Source organism: Crocodylus siamensis, chromosome 4 (assembly GCF_052110815.1).
Source record: "Crocodylus siamensis isolate JL-2025a chromosome 4, ASM5211081v1, whole genome shotgun sequence".
NCBI classification, from domain to species: Eukaryota; Metazoa; Chordata; order Crocodylia; family Crocodylidae; genus Crocodylus; species Crocodylus siamensis.
Genome location: NC_143398.1, coordinates 88,646,980 through 88,666,222, shown reverse-complemented (window position 1 = coordinate 88,666,222; position 19,243 = coordinate 88,646,980). Strand labels below are relative to the sequence as shown.

The following is a 19,243-nucleotide window of genomic DNA, read 5'->3' as shown; positions in this document are numbered from 1 at the left end:
GGAGGCTCAGCCCCCCTGAGCTCCCCTGTTATTTGAACCCTAGCCAACAGTAATCTCTTGCAGCAAAAAAGCCAGTAATGTATTGGCCAATAACATAGCACTGTTAACAGGAGTTTCAACTGCAAATCAACAGAAGTGATCCTTCCACTCTTTTTGGCACTGCTGAGATCTTGCCTGCAATTACCATGTCCAGTTTTGGGCCCTGCACTTCACTCTTTTTAGTCTGCTCATGTTTTTCTTGAAGAGGAGAATGACAAAAATGATTAGAGCTGTGGGAAACATGATTTATGAGGAAAGGCTGAAAGATTATTTAGTCTGGAGAAAAGACTGAGAAAGGGATTTGATAATAATCTTATAGTTTCATAGTAGCTTCATAGTGCTTAGGGTCAGAAAGGACCTAAACAGATCATCAGGTCCAACCCCCTACCCTGGGCAGGAATGAATGCTGGGGTCATAACACCCCAGCCAAATATCTGTCCAGCCTCCTCTTGAAGATCCCCAAGGTAGGGGAGAGTACCTCCTCACTTGGGAGCCCATTCCAGAGCCTGGCAGCCCTAACTGTAAAGTAATGTCTCCTGATGTCCAGCCTGAACGTTCTCTAACAATTTGTGGACCATATTCCTAGTAAGCCCCGGTGGTGGTCAGGGGAACAGAGCCTCACCCAATTTTCACTGGTCCCCTCTGGTGAGTTTGTAAACGGCCACCAGATCCTCTCTCAGCCTTCTCTTGTGGAGGCTGAATAGATTCAGGCCCTTTAGTTTATCTTCGTAGGGCCTGCCCCGCTGCCCCTTGACCATGCGAGTGACCCTCCTCTGGACCCTCTCAATGCTAGCCGCATCCCTCTTGAAGTGCAGCGCCCAGAACTGGACGCAGTACTCCAGCTGTGGCCTGACCAGTGCTGCACAGAGGGGAAGGATCACCTCCCTGGACCTGCTTGTGATGCATCTGTAGATGCACGACAAGGTGTGGCTAGCCTTACTGACTGCTTCCTCGCATTGGTGGCTCACGTTCATCCTGGAGTCAACAATGACTCGATGATCCCTTTCTGTCACTGTGTTGACAAGAAGGGTGTTCCCCAGCCTGTAGGTGTGTTGCTGGTTCTTTCTCCGTAGATGCAGTACCCTGCACTTGTCTGCGTTGAATTCCATCCTTTTCTCATCCGCCCACCTCCGTAACCTGTCTAGATCTAGCTGGATTTTGTCCCTCCCCTCCAGAGTGCCCACCTGACCCTACATCTTGGTGTCGTCAGCAAATTTGGACGGCGTGCTTTCCGCACCCACATCCAGATCGCTGATAAAGATGTTGAACAGTACTGACATCAGGGCCGAGCCGTGGGGGACTCCACTGCCCACATCCCCCCAGGTCAAAAATGACCCGTCCACCACTACTCTCTGGGTGCGACCATCTAGCCAACTTGCCACCCAGCTGACTCTGTAGTCATCACTGCCGTAGTCACCTAGTTTTTTTAGGAGAATGTGGTGGGAAACGGTGTCAAAGGCCTTCTTAAAGTCCAGGAAGACAACATCCACTTCAACGCCCTTGTCCAGGGACTTTGTGACCTGATCATAAAAGGAAACCAAGTTAATCGGGCAGGATCTGCCCTCAGTGAACCCATGTTAGTTGCCCCTGAGCATTACCTCCCCTGCTGGGCCCTTGCAGATATGCTTCTTGATAATTTTCCCAAGGACCGAGGTAAGACTGACTGGCCTATAATTGCCGGGGTCTTCCTTTCTCCCCTTCTTGTAAATAGGGACCACACTGGCCCTTTTCCAGTCCTCTGGTACCTGGCCAGAGCCCCACGAGTGCTAATACAGCCATGGGGTATCTTCAAATACGTGAAGTGTCGTTATGCAGAGAATGGGAGACAGGTTATTCTCTGTGGCTGTAGGGGACAGTGGGCACATCTACATGAGATGTTTGTTGTGGAGCTGCCTAATTAGCTCCTCAGTAAAGTTTCAATGTCTACATGCACAGCCCTATTAGGCCTCAGAAAACTAACTCCACAACAGGTTAGTACTTGTAAATACAAGTACTATCCCATGGCGGTGTTCTTTAGTGCACAGCAATGCATATGTACACACTGATGGGGCTGGCTGGGGCATGACTGTGCTTCAGTGCAGGGCTGCCTGCTAGCTAGCCCCACACTTGAAGCACACTTGTGCCCCAGCCAGATCCTCCACAGCAAGTTGAGCTGGGTGGAAGCAGGCCTTGGCTGGCAGACTAATCCTCGGGGCCCCCTGTGAGCTGGGGCTGCTTTGACCCAGCTCAATGTGTTGCGGTCCCAGGTGCATGTAAAGACGTGATGCCTGGGAGTAGTAACTCTGGCACAATATACACTGGAATTACTGCTTCACATTAATTGCATGTGTAGATGCCTCCAGTGCTACCTAAGTTTAGTATTAGAATTTAGGTGGTGGCACTGAAGTCATGAAAATGGCTTGGACAAGAATAGTACATTCTCTGAAGAGAGTGTTTATTGAGTACAGCAATTTACCATTTTAAGTATAAGACACAGAAACAACAGAGAAGTTTGCCTAGGTTAATGCACAACAGAAACTTTGCATAAATCTCACATAGTCCCCAAGACAGAGCATTTCCCTGCAGCTGGCCAGGCGTTCAGGAGTCTTCAGTTCTTCTTGGCAGGTGGGACGGGGTTCCACAGTTCTCAGTTTTGCTTGCTCTTTTATGGGAGATCTGCCCTTCTTGTTCCCCTTGGTTGCCTTGACAACTGCACATCTTTTGCTCCTCTCAGTATGTTTGTCTGGTGGTTCTGTAGAGTCCCTGGTTTTCACAGGCTTTATCATATTTATGGTATGGGTGGCACTGTTTACAGAGTGCCTACTGCCCACTTTGAAATCTAATCTGTTGTAGCTCCCCTGCTTCCTTAGGTTATATCTACTGCCCACTTAAGCAGTCTAGCCTCCCTGCTACCTTAGGTTACATAGGTTATCTACTCAACATCTTTTTCCATCAGTTACAGAATTAAAGGGCCCAAAACTGTTGGGACTATGTCATACATCTGCCAACAAACAGGACTAGGGGCAATGATGTTGAAGATTAGGAAGAACCTTCTCACTAACTTTCTCACAGTGATCAAGCACTGGAACAGGCTACCCAGAGAAATCGTGGAGTCTCCAGAGGTAGACACGCTTGGAGATTTTCAAGAGCAGGTAGACGAACACTTGACAGAGATGGTTTAGTCAAAGATGATCCTGTCCTTAGGACGGGCTTGGACTAGATGATCTCCTGAGGCCCCCGATAGTCCTACTTTTTTTTAAATATAATTCTGTGATCTAGCCCATTACACACCCATCTTACAGTGTATTAAACAGGTTTGTCTTTCATTATTCTGTATTTCCCAAGTGAGAATGTCATGGTATACAGTATCAAAAGCTTTGCTAAAGTTGAGGTATATTCCATTCACTGCTCTTCTCCCGTTTGTTACTTTGTCATGCAAGGAAACCAGGTTTCTAAGTCTGACTTGCTGTTGACAAATTGGGTTTCCTTTTCTGCCCGCCCCCCCCCAAATCCTCCCATATCATTATTGCATCATTCACTAAATTACAGTAGAGGCTTTGGAATCAAGCACTCAATTGTGCTACCAGTGAATAAGATAGCTTATCTCTGGTGCTAGCTTCGTGTACAGGATAATTTGTCACTTCAATAGATTGTAAATTGTAGCTTTCATCATAATGCTACAACAGATTAATATTTTGTCCTTAAGATATATCTTTGGTGGAAAGAGCACTGAGGCTTTTAAGGCCAAGTAGAGAGATCACCCTGTGAGACAAACAGAAACATATGGATCATTTTCTTTTGAAACATCTCCCCAGATCCAATTAATTAGTTTTCTCCAAAGATGCTAATAAAAGGGATAATAATGGTTCATGAAACTGACTTTGTTGAAAATATTGGCAAAAAGCCCTTGCCTGAAACATTAAATTCTTCAGATATTTCCAGGGGAGGATTAACATAATTAATTGAATTCGAAAATGTCAACAGGGGATTATAGAATTCCTCTGTATAAGACATGCACTTTGCAGATCTCGGTAAGGTTCCCTAAAATGTCATGTTTCAATGTTACAACAAACTGGCTCTCCATTTTGTTTATGGGGGCTTTCTGTTTTTTTGTGCCCCAAACTGTAAACACCTTTTGAATTTCTTCAGTACTACTTCTGCTGCTTTTGTTTCTCATTCCTGTTCAGATAATTGCCATATGTGAATGAGAGGAGCTTGCAGTGCTTCAGAATACTCCTTGTGGTACTGCCTCATTACAGAAACCCTTTGATAGAAAGCTGGCTGCTTTGATTAATGTATTAAGGGCAGTGGTGTAGGGCCATGGTGTGTATGGGCAAATCGAAATTCTCACCAAGTCAGTGCAGATGGGTTTTTTTTGTAAGTGTGTGCGAGTGCGATCTCTCTCTATATATCTATACTCCGAGTATCACTCCACAAAGAAAACACACACAAGCAACTTCTGGTCTCTCAGATCAGGCAACCCTTTCCTTTCCTACCCACCCTGCTTGCAGGGTCACATACTCAGTTCACCTGTTTTCTATGTCGCTCCTGCTGGAGGACCCGCTGCTGCTGTTGCTGTCCTCAGTTCCACTTGCCTCTTCCTCTTCCTTGCTGTCACCGCCCCCTCCTCCGCTCGGGGGAAGTTGGAAGGTCCTGTGCTACATGTCTCTGTGCCAGGTGGCTTTGGCCACATCCTCCACTACTGATTTCTGGTAGTAGGGCTGGAGTTCGCTCAGAGCTGTTTTCACACAACCTGCTACCTCATTGCAGATGCGATCATTTAGCTTCAGAGAGAAGGGAATTGAACGCCTGGTTTGGAATTGGTCCTTAACACAGGTTCTGGTGAGATTGGACTCAGGCCAGTTAAGATGAACATCAGCTGCAACTCTTTCCAGGTGTTTGGACCCCTAGCAAGCAACCCTCCCACCACAGTCTGATCAGCCCTTGGCAGTATGTTAAGCTGGATATGCCTACAGGTATCCTGATTGCCTAGGAAGGGCTGCAAGTCCTTTGTTTAAGCACAGCTGTGGCAACTGACCACAGGCTCCTTAACTGTCTTCTGAGTTTGCCTCGTCTTATCCCTGCCCCCTGCTCTTGCTTCCAGCCCTTTAGCCAGCTCTTTACTCCAGACTTCCAGCTTGAGCTTGCTTTTCTTAATGATGGCCTTATCCTCTGGGCTAGATTGTTTATGCCCTGGTTCTCGTACACCTGGAGTATTTGGACTGGCAAAGCCATCTAGAGAGTTTGTTAACACTTCAGTTTAATGGTTAACTTTCTGCGCCCAGTGGAGCTCTAATGTTAACAATTACACAGTAAAGTGCCTGACAGTGGCAGGGTACTGATCTGATGTAGGATGACATATGAGCATGAATCTACTATTGTTTTCAGTTCAGGCTGTGTAACTGTTACGCAACTTTCTCTGGCACTCCAGGCATTCATTGTGGGGATTATCTGCCGTGTGGTTACCGCAAGTTAAAGGTGTGTACATGGAAGTTACTGTAAGTTCAAACCCTGCTTTAGTTCTTAGTAACTATAACTTGTACCCTCGCTCTTCACTTACAATGTTCCAGTCAGAAGCAGTGAGTTTACCGAGCCATTAAAAAGGAATCACAGGTATCTGAGCCATTTACTTCACATGTAAATCTGTGCAGGGCTTGACTCTGCATCTTTAAAACCTGCCATCTGCCAGCTCTTTGTGCAATACTTAGTACAGTGATCTTTTTCTGTGCTCTTGAAACAGGTAGGAAGTAGAATGGTGATTGTTGCGGGTGGCTGCGTGATGCTATTGACAGGAATATTTGGAAAGATTGGAGCCATGTTTGCCAGCATACCAACACCTGTGATTGGAGGAATGCTGATTGTGATGTTTGGGATCATCACTGCTGTGGGAATTTCCAATTTACAGGTAATGGACTTCTTACCATTAATAAATGTCCTGAAAGAAAATGTGGCCTGCATTCAGATTCCCTGTCAGTCTGGTTCCTGGCAAGGGTCTATATCACAAAAACATTGACATAAATGGCCCTAGTTAACATTCATATAGTGGTTTCGTCAGAGAAGCCCATTGCAGACTAGACCATCTAGGTTATGCTATCAGAGGATGGCAGGACTCCCAATAAACCCGCAATGGCAAAGCTTCCATGGGATGATTCTACTACCTGATACTCACACTGTCAGGCTTAGAGGTGGTCCTGCCAGACTGACACAGGTTGATTTGGAGCATAGCTGTGGGCAGAAGAGAAGCTGGTATTGCTGCTGCTGCTGCAACCTATTTTTTCTGCATATTCCCACTGATTCCAGTAGAGCAATACTAAATAAAACCAGCTTGAAGAGGTGGCTGTGTGTGTAGTGAGGCAGTACGGGCTGTTGGATGGAGCACTGCAGTGGGACTCAGAAGAACTGGCTCTGACACAGGCCTGCTGGGTGACCTTGGACAAAACACCGCAACTTCCTGTGCCTCAGTTTCTGAGCCTGTAGATGTGGGATAACAATATGGCCTTATTTCTCAAGTGCTCTGAGAGCGAGTGATGAAATGCCCTTTTTGAGAGCCAGGCTTTGTTGTTACATGTCTATACATTTATGCCTCCATTTCTTCATTTTGATCCAGTTCTAAGTAGCTGCTATCCAATTGGCAGCCTGTGGACTGCAGAGAGCCTATGGGGGGGGTTAATGTGTGGCCCCCTAGGCTTGCGCTCAGCCACCACTTCCCTCATTCCTCTGGCTGCAACAGCAGCTGTGGTCTGTGGGCTTCCCCTCTCTTCTTGGGCCTCCACCTCCTGTGGGGAGGTGCAGTGCAGCACAGCCTGTGGTGCTGAGGGAGCCCATGGCCTGCGGCATCTGCATGGCAAGGTGCAGGGGTGGAGCCTGTGGCAGGGAGCTGAGCATGAGGTGCCAAGGATGCCCACGCATGCAAATGCAGCCGTTTAGAAGTTGGACACACCTAAGCTTGTAACATTGAGTCTCAGTACCTGTCACAGGTTGTGTGCGTTTCTGTAAGCATGTGCTTGTACATGCAAGCATTTCTGCTTGGGACCAGCCAGCCCATAGCTTTTAGTCATTTTGAGCCGCATGCGTTAACATATGTGATTTCTCTCTACAGTATGCAGACATGAACTCCTCAAGGAACCTGTTTATCTTTGGGTTCGCTATATTTGCAGGTCTGACCATTCCTCACTGGGTAAAGACACATTCTCAAGTGCTAGAAACAGGTGAGAGACAATAGCATGTAATTTGTTATGAGCTGCCTGTTCGGTAGGAAACGGAAGCAGAGATTATTAGAGCGATTGTGTGAAATGTCGCCTGTTGACATTATAAATAAAATCCCCCAAAGTTTTCTTTTGACTGGTACTTCTTTCTTCTGGATGTGTTAGCATTATAAAACACCCTTAAGACAAAGAATTTTTTTTTGTTATTAAATGAACAAATAGTTGAAAACATGATTTACAGTTCTACAGATACAGCTTATTTTTGTATAAAATAGCACCTTATTCCAGTATAAGGTGCTATTGGCAAGAAATGAGTTCCATGTTACCAGAGTTGAACCCTGACTGGAGTGTGTGCAGTGTCCTTAATGTTGGTGTTCAATAAAATATTGGGTTTGAAGAGTAAAGGACCTGTGATTCTCCTGCTAATTAAATCAGGGGAGCTGCACGGAAGTCCCATGTCTTCGAACAATTAGGCTGTTCATCATGTTTGCTGAAGTTAATGTCTCTGCCCCAAAGGTTTTTTTCTATGCATCTGTTAGTCTCCTTTCTTGCTTTGGTCACTACATCAATTAATAATAATGTGGAATAAAAAATGACATACATTAGGCAGCGGGATAATTCAATTTTATGTTGTCAGGTAGTGATCCATTATGGAGTATGTTCTTTCTTACTGCTTCTGAGCTGCAAGTCTCTCTTTGGCAAGGTGATGGGACTTGTGGCAGATGCTCATTGCTTCTTCCCTGGTCAAATGAGTGTCTCTGCATCACTGACTGAAGCTTTATTTTTTCTTTTAGGAATCATCCAGCTAGACCAGGTGATCCAGGTGCTTCTCACGACTGGCATGTTTGTGGGTGGATTTCTGGGGTTTGTCCTTGATAATACTATTCCAGGTATGATTGGCTTAAACAATTGAATCAACTAGGCTGTTCCTGTCCAGGATTTATTTACTAACCTCCTTTTCCAACCAGTAACAATTCAGCTCCTCTAGTGGGAGCAGCAACAGGAGAGCTAGTGTAGGTGTAGCCCTGTCATTGCTAGCAGTTTAAGTGCTGTGTCATCAAAGTCATCTCAGGTGGCAATTCAAATTAGAGATAGTGGGGAATGTTCTGACAAGTTGGTTTCTTGTTGGGAACTGCTTATTCCTTAAAACAGAAATGCTTTGTAGAGCTATATCAGCCTCAATAAAACTTGAACTGGAAAGGGCTCCTCATGTCTACCAAGCAATTTTTTGCCAAAACAAGAGTAAGAGAAAGAAGGGAAGGTACAATGGTCCTTGGGCATTCACCTGGCATGTGGGAGACCCTCACTCGATTCTCACTTCAAATCGGACAGAGCAGCGCTCTTTGCAATTTTGAGATGAGTCTCTCTTTCACTCCCTCCTGTGGTAGATTTTCACTGAAAAATCTTGAAAAGTCTTGGTTTCGCCCTGTTGTAGGAAAGGGAAAAAAATAATCTCTTGCAAAATTTCATAGGATAAGAAAGCTCTAATTTTAAGTCTTTTGTATACACTAGGACTTTTACTGTTGAAGTCAAGCTGGTGGTAGCAATGTGGGAGATAATAGGACAAAATAAATCCTACTGTAAACAAAGCCTTTTGTGTATGAGCGCTGGAGAACTACCATGTAGTGTATCTGCTGCTGTTACTGCCAGTGGGAACAAGGCTTCTCTTTTTATCAGGCTTGGGGGAACTGGGAGTATGAAGAAGGAGCAAAGCTGCACTTGGGTTACTTCTCATAGCAGAAAGGCAGGCCTGTATTTTCAAATTGAGTGTTTTAACGGTACTGAGTGGGCAAAGTCTTATTTCACTTTATATGCCTAAATATCAGTTATCCACCTTCAAGAACAGGGCTGGAGAGGAGTCTGCATAATGACTAACCTGTGGCTGGTAAATGGAGCATTGTTCTGGGAAGTAGACTGAAACCTGCTCTGGATGAGGGGATTTAATATCTGCTGCTGGTACTGCTAGCAGGAGCCAAGACTTGTTTTTATCAGGTTTGGGGAAACTGGGACCCACATCTCCAGCAGTGTGATCTGCTTGTGGGTAGGTGGACAGATGGGCAGACATGGGGCCACATTTTTGCAGCCTGACTTGTCCTCTTTGATCCTCCCACACTCCTGGGATTGGCAAGCGGAGCCATGGAGGTGATTGCCAGTGTGAGACATTACAGGAGGAACCTTGATGGTGAGGGCTACCCTTCCTTTCTTAGGTAAAGACTGAGGGTGCTGAGGGGAAAGACAGTGAAAAGAGCAGGGCACAGCAGGGTTAGGTCCTGCTCCCACTGCTCTTACTTGGACCAGCCAAATTGGTGGTTCTTAACCTTTTTGGCCTCAAAGCACCCCTGCATATCTTTCTGCATTTAGGTTGTAGCTTGGTGATTCTCAACTGGAATACTGCAAAATTCAGCAAAGTTATGGAAGGCACCTTGAGGTTAAAAAGTTTGAGCACCATTGTGCTAGTGGCTAGTTTGGGAGAACTGATCATGTGTCCTCTCCTGAGTACAGAGGACAATCTCTGGGAAATTAGTAGTAACTGTGTAGCAGTACTGTGTGTGCAGTAACTGTTGTGTGTACACACCCTAAACTTGCATTGAGGGTCTTTAATTACTGTCCTCTCATGTCCTTTTGGTAGGAAGCAAAGAAGAGCGAGGAATCCTAGCCTGGAAGGAGTCCCATGGGGTGGAGTCTGGCGAGTCCCAGCTTCTTCCGGAAGTCTATAGCCTTCCATTTGGGATTGGCACGAAGCTCTGCACAGCCTCCTGGGTTCGGCACATCCCAGTGTGCCCCAAGAGGCCATCTGGATCCATAAGAAAGGAAGAGCCAAAAACTCTTGGAGAAGAGAACAGTGTCCCAATGGGCTCAGAACAAGATGCAGAGATGGGCATTGATACAAAGATATAAGCCTGTGGTTGGGAACTGAATTCACTTTCAAAATGGACGCCTAACAGCTGTGATTGTACATGCCCTGATCTGAATAGGCCCAATAATGGGCAGTGATGTTAGAGGATGGAGCGGGGGAATAGTTGACAAGACCTGTGCTTTCTGTTTCTTGCTCTGCTGCTAACTCATTGTGTGGCCATGAGTCAGCCACTTAACCTCTCTATGCCTCAGTCTGTCCCACTGTAGCAAGTATTAATATTGATTGGAGGCACAGCCTAGGCAGAAGCTAAGTAACACTCCTGGAGGGGACTTGATAACCCTTCCTACCTGGAACCTTGACAGCCCAGCGCATACACAGCAAAGACCCTTTGTCTCTCCCATTGAATAGCTGCTCAGCTGGAGCTGTGAGGTCTCCCTTTTGCTCCTAGCTAATTATTGGATGTGACATAGTATACATGTAAATTGGTGCTGGACCAGGATGGCCAAGCTGATCTCTCTCAGTACGGGACTCGGGGAATAGGGATGAAGGGAATGCTCTCTTCTCTGTGATCTCTCTGTGTGGTAAAGAGACAAGAAAGATGGGGAACTGGGAATGGGAATTCCAGCCTGGGGAGAAGAGGAGAGAAGAAAAAAAAAAAAAAAAGTAAGGGAGAAGGTCAGTATTTGGATTAGATTTGAAAGGAATGATGCTCTGCACTGGCTATGTCAGAAGCCCATGAGTAGTCAGTGTTAACCGAAGAGCCCCACAATCCCTGTGCCCCTACTTGAATTGTGACAAACACTGAGAAACCCCCAAGTAGCCTTACGGTACAAGTGCAATAAAAGGCCAAGTATTCCTAACGCATTGTTTTATTAAAGGTGTGCATTAAATGACAAAAACAGAGTTCTGTCTTTACCGTTTTCTGTGAAGAGCCACTTTTGGCTTGGGGACTGCTGTCTAAATGAGTACTGCTGATTTCAAGGAAAGATGGCTTTGTGGCTGTGGGTAGGGAGGGCAAAGAATAACTTACCACAGTATATGAGAGGATAGGCTTTACTGTACTTCAGCTGCTCCTCGGCAGCTGCCTGTGTGCATAGCTTACTTTGTGGTAAGGGAAATCTAAACTATGGTAGCTTATGTGTCATTCATGTGAAAGTTAAGTTGTGTCCTGGAATAACGTAAATCACTGGGCTGGGGTCTAGAAGGTCTCCATTCAGTTCTTGATTTTGGTACTGGCTTCCTATGCGACTATGGGTAAATCACTAGTCTCTTTGTGTCCTGGTTCTCTAGCCACCAAGTGAGAAAACATTTTGTCTGTCTTGGGCTTTTGAAAGCTACCCTAATACAGATCCTTAATAAGAAGCTGATATCATCCCTTAACAAAACCAAGACACTAACACTATCCTAGGCAAACCACTGCTGTACCTACCCAGCATCCTCCAGTGACATACCTCTGTTCAACCTGTATTTAAACTCATTGAAATTAATGAGGGGACAAATTCACCTTGGATGTTATGGAGCTTAAAATATATCTGATAAGCAAAAATAAAGAGCACTTCCTGGGTGATGTGCAGAACTGGGCTGTAGTCTCTCACGCATATCTGAGGATAAGTTTCCCTTTGATTTCCTGGTTGACATTACCAAATGTAGTGCATTGTCCCTATTCTCTGGTTAGAGGAAAACCCCTTGAAAAGTTTAAGCTGGAACCAGATCATGTAGAGACAGATGCATGGGCTTGATTTTGTGCTGTAACTAGTCCCATTGACCAACATCTATTACTTCAGTGGGACTGGTCACAAATTGAACACTTGCCTGAGTCTTTCCAAGATCAGGACCTAGGACTGTTACCTCTTAAGAGTGAGAACTGCCTTCCTCATGTTTTGTACAGCACTGAATAAGTAGTGCTTAAATAATGTGAAATGATTATTTTTTTGTACATGTCCTATGGTGTTTTCACCAAGAATAATCTTTCACAGGATCTTTGCATGCTGCTTCAGGGTTGGCTTTCACCACTGGCTAAGTTGTGTCTGTCCACAGGACTTTCAAACATCATTACATCCACTGCTTGCTTAAATTCCTGTCAGCCTGCTGGGGGGCTTGTTTTGATGGAATCCATCCTCAGCAGATATTTGTTGCCTCTGTATATGGTGGAAAAGTGAGAAGGGGTCAGTAGTACCGACTAGGATCATATAATTATGTAGGTTTTATTATATTCAGTGCTAAAGTCATCATTGCTGATGTCAGATGTGGCAGTGACATGCAATAAAACATTCTATAGAAACTAAGTTATTCTTTCTGACACAGATGGCATATTTTTTTGGGGGGGGGGAATATTTAAAATACATAGCAGAGTAATGATTGGGGGACTGCAGTAGAGTTAAGATTTCAAAATGATTTTAGTTGTAACTTATTATTTAACATGCTCTTAATATTTTATCTCTCCTTTACTTCCTGTTCTATAGTTGTGGTATAGTGTTTATGTGTAACATGTTCTTCTTGTGTCTTCATTTCAATAGTAGATCATTCCCATATATACCAGACTTGTGAATGCTGGGATGCTATAGGGAAAACACCACACCATAGATTGCATAGATTAGATTCAATTGCAAAGATTTGATTTGATTGCATAGATTAAAAATTGGGGTGATATAACAACCCTGTTTTCTGGGGAAAAAAATGTGCTTAAATACAGTCGATTCTCCCTCCCACACTGTATTGCACAAAATTTACAAAAGCCAGAGATATCTTAACTTACCTTGCTCCTCCATCTTCATTTTACTGGCTTAAGTCCAGGTTGACATATAGAACTAATCCACATACAAAGCAATTCAGTGAGTTAATCCACTAGCCTTTCATATCCAGAGTCCTAGATTAAAATGCTGTTGCATACAAAAAGGATAATTATAAGCCATTAGTTCACATCACAAAGATGCCACGTTCTCTGCAGATGATGGACTGGGAGAGGTTCTGCAGGTCAGTTCTGGTACAGGATGGGGAAGGAGATTGGGACTGATAAACTGGCTAGCTCAGGGGCGGGCAATTATTTTGGGTGGAGGGCCACTTACTGCGTTTTGGCAAGCCACTGAGGGCCACATGACAGGCAGCCAGGGGCAGATTAATATTTATTTTCTAAATTTTTTAGGGGCCCCGTGGGCTGGATAGAATCTGTCCTGTGGGCCGCATTTTGCCCACCCCTGAGCTAGCTCTTCTTGGAAGCTTCAGGGTGAGGTGCTTGCCTCCCATGCTGCTATTGCCTATGCTGGGATCCCTGCATAGAGGAGACGGAACACAAGGGACGGATGGTGGGATCTTAGCGTTTGTATGAAGTCCTTGGAATTTTGGAGACTGTAGATATGTGCAGTTTTTTCCTCATAATTCATTGAAGTAGAATTCTGGAGAATAAGAGTCTGAAATATGGGCTTGCAGGCATATTGTGGCTGACATTAATTTAAATGAGTTTAAATATAAGCGATACTGTGCTGTGATATTGTAGCCATGATGGTCCATATGCAAGAGGCGTGGATTTTTGTGGGTAATATCTTTTATTAAACTAAATATATGGGGAAGGAGAGCCATCTGTCTGTTTCTGTGTTTGTACAGTAACTACAACATCTATGACTGCAGCTCTTCCATGCTACCACTCTGTAGATGATTAAAGTTTTGCTCGTGTTAAAGAGCATATGGATGGCCAACTCCTGAGTCCTGAGGATGGGTAGAAGGGTACCCGAAAGCTTGTCTATGTCCCTCCCAACTATACAGTTGGTGCAAAAAAGGATAACATTCTCTCTCTTTAAATATAAATATAAGCTATGATAGGAAAGAAAAAAAAATCTGCTATAGATTTGATTAGAGATTATAAAATATAATAGGGGAGGTTCTGAAGAAAGTTTTCACTGGAGAGTTGTCCCAAATGAGCACTGCATGGACCACTGTTCATCATTTATTGTAACAGTTACCCTATTACCTTGGGTTTCCCCATGCTATTTGTTGAATCTACCTGTTCCTTATATTGTAAGATCTGTAGAGCTGGCACGTAAGTCTGGGCAGCACCAAGCACAATAGACGCCTAAGTCCTGAATGGGGTCTGAAGACAGAGTGAAGCATAAACAAATGGTAAATTATAGCCAATGTCTTATTTAATAGAAAATTTAAGAAGATAGAAAAGAGGTAAACTAATAGTGGGCTGTAGAGCTTCATCTGATCCAGTTACTGTAGAGAGGCAGATTGTTAAAGGTATTTAGGCACTGAACACTCAGTTGTACACTTAAACACCTTTAAAAGCTGACCGTTGCTACTTTATCATCTCTTAATTTGCAAGAGGTAAGAATTTAGTTTATTTTAACCATGCAGGAGTCTCTCTGATGTCTCCTTTGTGGTGGCTTGTGCCAAGCCACTCTGTTGATTCTTGCTGACTGACCGAAACGTGTAAACAGATTTCAGTTCATAGCTAAGTCTCATCTAGCTTGACACCAGTGTCTCTAGTGTGCCTCTTTATTGTAAATAACTCAAAATCTGGGCGTCCACAAAATAAAGCTGAGCTTGTGACATCTATACCACAGTTCTCATTGGCGGTGAAACAACAGCTTCACAAAGACATGGCCTGCTGTTACTGCGTATCACTGGTAATGTGATAACATCTAGAGGCTTCAATCAAGTGCTAGGTGTAGTATAGGCATACAATATATGCAGTTATATGTAAAAATGCTTGGCAGGGCAGAAATACACTGGCAGAGAGGGATTTGGGAGGTATCTAATTACACTGTACTGAGCAGCATGGTACTGAGGGTGTTTTATCATTTGCTTATTTTCACAAGCCTCGGAAGAGGAACATCTCCCCGTGCTGTAACTCTGTAGCAGAGCCATCACACTTGTTACTCTTGCCTTATTTCTAAGTTCCAGCAGCCCTTGTATGCCTTGTGTTTAAAGCCTGCTTACTTCATTTCTTACCACCTCCTGTTGCCTCTGTTCTGCATCTTGTACCTACTGGACCGCCACTCCTCCTTCTGTTTGTGTCTCCCACTCTCTTCCCCACTGTCTCCAGACTTGCTCGGTGCACCAGGCTGCATGTTTTCAAATTCTTCCCTGAAAACCCCATCCCCTGTGAAACCAGCCACCTGCTAAGGGACTGCAGCACATTTAAAATGTAATGGGCAGAAATTCAAACTCCTTTCCTGTCTCGTGCTCAGTAGACTGGTTTTCCACCTGGAAAAATAAAATCTCTTCACTCCCTCTTCCCTCAACCTGCCAAGCTTCGTTACGGTTTCTGCTTTCTACCCACAAGGGTGACCAATATCTGTGTCACTTTGCAGTCTCACCCCACCCAAGCGTATCCTTTATTCAGGTTTCATGTTCAGGCTTGCCTTGTTTTATTACTCTCCTAATAAATTAGTGCATATCAGGTGTGACTGCCCATCTGATGAATTCTGGGTGTGCCCAAGATTTAGGCCAACTGGCAAATTCCACTTTGAAAGGGCCCTCTCTGCCCTTGGTTGTCTCTTATTTCCAGGCTGGGATGAACGTCCATCGCTCCTTGGAAGAAAACCAAAGCCTAAACTATTTTTTCCAAGCCTGAACTCTGGGGAGAGGTACTGAAGCAAACATTACCTGATGGAGTATGCTGGTCACCTGAGGAGGCTGATCAAAGAGTTACCTGACGAAGGAGACTCGAAGTTTTGAATAGAAAGAGTCTCTCAACAATAATTTGAGAGAGAAAAGGAGAAGCAGCGGAAGCAAGTAGGGTGCATAAATGAGCCAGCTTTCATGATTCAGAGGTGAAGATATGACCTGCAAGAGGGTGATGCTGGATGTCCTAGAAAACTCAGATTTAATCCCAGGGATTGCTGCAGTGTGGTGAGAAGACCAAGGCAGGGAAACGCATGGAGGCATTCATTATTTTGTCTTGGTCCTTGTGTTTCTTGTGCTAGCGAAAGTACAGAGTGACTGTTTTGAAATCCCCGCAAAACCTGCATGTCCACTGTCGAGTGTCCTTGAAAAGCTGGGCTGTAAAGGCAGAAAGCCCACAAGGCAGGAGGTCTCAGGAGCTTATGCACACACCTTCTTAGAAGAGCTCAGAACTGGTCCTAGACACCTACAATAATGGAGCTGCAAATTCCCATTTCCATGGTAGGGTCCAGCTTGTGTATCAAAAAGGCTTACTCAGACCAACAGGGAGTTTAAAAGCAGATAGACCCTGTGGAGCAAGACCAAAAACAGCAGCCTGGTCAATGCCCACTTGATGGAGTCTCCCTGGGCTGTGACAACTCGTTTGGAATATTTTATAAAAATCAATAGCATTGTTCTGTGCTCCTTCACGAACTGCTGGCTTCCATTCAGCTCTGTTCAGAATTCAGCTGCATGCATCTTATTTTGTGTTTGTCTGGCATCGCTAGATTAAGCACTGGGGACTTACAGGCTCATGCCTAGTGTCCTGGATGCTGGAGTTTCAGCATCTCATTTTTTTCAAAGTAAATCTTTAAACCTCATTTGGGAAGAGGAGAAGCTCAAAAATGTGACCAGAGCATAACCAATGCCTGAGTGATCACCAGTGCCTGCCCAAGTTTGTAGAGAGCCTGAAACAGCTGAGGTGTGTGAATGAATCCATCTCAATGAGGGCATCAGCTTTCAGATCCTACTGTTCTGTAGGGTTTCTGCTAACTTGACCCACCAGAGGGCTTTGTGTAGCAGGAGTGTGCAGCTTTGGCCACCCGCAATCTTATTGCTGAAGAACTGTTACCCATCCAAAAGGAGAGAGCGAGCCACCATACTACTGCTTCAAGGGAAGGAAGCAGTGTCTACCTTCACCACTGAGTTGGCGGTGGCACTGGGGTGGAAGCTATGTGGGAGCTCCATGTGATAAAAAGCCATATCTCATGATTTTGGAGGGCTGCAGTTTGGGATCCTATTAATCCACTGATTGCAGTAATAGCCTGCATAGTTTCATAGTTGATAGGGTCGGAAGGGACCTGAGCAGATCATCAAGTCCGACCCCCTGCCATGGCAGGAAAGAGTACTGGGGTCAAATGACCCCAGCAAGGTGTACATCTAGCCTCCTTTTGAAGACCCTGGGGTAGGAGCGAGCACTGCTTCCCTTGGAAGTTGGTTCCAGATCCTAGCCACCCTGACAGTGCAGCAGTGCCGCCTGATGTCTAGCCCGAGCCTACTCTCCATCGACTTGTGGCCATTATTCCTAGCTACTCTCGGTAGTGCTCAGGGGAACAGGGCCTCTGGGCCTCTCCCATTCCCTGCTGGTTCCCTCTGGTAAGTTTATAGACAGCCACCAGATCCCCTCTCACCCTTGTCTTGTGGAGGCTGAACGGGTTTAGGTCCCGTAGCCTCTCCTTGTAGGGCCTGCCCTGCTGCCCCCTGATCACGCGAGTGGCCTTCCTCTGGACCCTCTCCATGCTGTCGACATCCCTCTTGAAGTGCGGCGCCCAGAACTGGACACAGTACTCCAGCTGCGGCCTGATCAGTGCTGCATAGAGGGGGAGGATCACCTCCTTGGACCTGCTTGAGATGCATCTGTGGATACATGACAAGGTGCGGTTAGCCTTCCTGACTGCATCCCCACACTGCTGGCCCATGTTCATCTTGGAATCAACAATGACTCCAAGATCCCCTTCTGCCTCTTTGCTGATGAGAAGGGAGTTCCCCGGCCTGTAGGTGTGCTGCTAGTTCTTTCTCCCCAGGTGCGGTACTCTGCACTTGTCAGTATTGAATCCCATCCTAGTCTCATCCACCCACCCCTGTAACCTGTCCAGATCTTGTTGTAGCCTGCCCCTCCCTTCTAGCATGCCCACCTCTCCCCACATCTTAGTTGCAGTTGGCATTGATTTTTTTTTTTCTTGCTCCAACTGTGTGCTGTGGGTAAGGTTACTTAACTACAGTATGCCTCAGTTTACATGTAAAATAAAGTAATACCCATCTCACTGGAACCACTTGTCTGCCCAGCACAAAAGTACAAAACATTTCTTTGGTATTTTGGAAAAAGTATTTTCCAGGAAAGGCAAAGGTTAGACAGACTGTTCCACATTATCACTGATTCACTGAGTAGGAGAGATTTAGTCATATGGTTGGTCTCATTTTGTTAAAAAACAGCCCAGATTTCTCAGGGCTGGTCAATGTTATGCAGCTGTTGTTGCTGTAGTGTAGGTACAGTGGCAGTGCCCTGCAGTGAAGATGAGGTGTGTCACAGTAGAATAGGATTTTCTTGGTGGTGCATGTAACCAACCATACTACCTCTGGGAATGAGAGTAACTAAGCTACCAGAAACTGTCGTCTTTCTGCATAGTTGCCTCTAGGCGTCACGGGGGCAGTAGGGCAGGGACTTTGCTGGCATAACTATGTTGGGTATAGGTATGATCTACTGACATCTCAGAGCTGACACAGCATATGCAGCTTTGTAGTGCAGTGTAGACTGAACCTCATTAATCATAACTTCCACTATCTGTAGCATTTGTTTCTGCTTAAACTTTATTTCTGCATTTTAAAAGGATACTGAAATATTGGAAACAGCGAAGAAAATGGTCATTAAGACTGTTTTGAGAACTCTAGAAAAGAAATGCTCAACAGTGAGCAATGTAATGAGCCCCACCTTTTTAGCTTATCAACGCTGAAGACGCTTGAGGGGTGACATGGTTATAATGGGGAGAGAATGCAGACATTAAAGCCCTTTCTAATTTGGCAGGAAAGGCAACCCCCTGCCCCCAAAAAAGCCAATGGCTGGAAGCTGAAGCAAGATAAATCCAAATGGGAAGACAGACCCATGTTTTTAACTGTGAAGGTGATTAACCATGCTAGCCCACAAATGTGCTTCCATCTCTTCAGATTAAGACTGCATGATGTATGCTCACCAAACAGGTTACAAGTCTGTATACCAGAGTAACTGGCTAAGATTTATTGGCCTGTGATAGAAAGTCAGACAATATGATCTAATAGTCCCTGCTTGCTTCATACTCAACAAATATGAATAGAAAAATAGACGGCAAGTCAGTCTGATATATTAGATCAGTGCCAATAAAACAGCCACTTTTTGTATATAGGATGAATATTTGTTTGGTACCTGTAATAAATTTTGCTTGTGGGAACAATCCTAGAGATGTAAAGCAAGTGTCCTGCCTAATGCCGCATTGATGATGAAATACAAAACAGAGCACAGGTCATTTTA

At 44.9% G+C, this 19,243-nt stretch overlaps 1 protein-coding gene across 1 annotated transcript in view; it reads left to right on the top strand.

The window, feature by feature from the left end:
• LOC149866035 (solute carrier family 23 member 1-like) overlaps positions 1–11,008 on the top strand; it is a 41,931-nt gene extending 30,923 nt beyond the window's left edge. Inside the window, exons 9-12 of the mRNA XM_090041052.1 lie at positions 5,759–5,923; positions 7,118–7,226; positions 8,018–8,113; positions 9,853–11,008. Of these exons, the coding sequence (XP_089897178.1) occupies positions 5,759–5,923; positions 7,118–7,226; positions 8,018–8,113; positions 9,853–10,121 (639 nt within the window). The 3' untranslated portion in view covers positions 10,122–11,008. The remainder of the gene's footprint in view (positions 1–5,758; positions 5,924–7,117; positions 7,227–8,017; positions 8,114–9,852) is intronic.
• Positions 11,009–19,243: the final 8,235 nt, after the last annotated feature.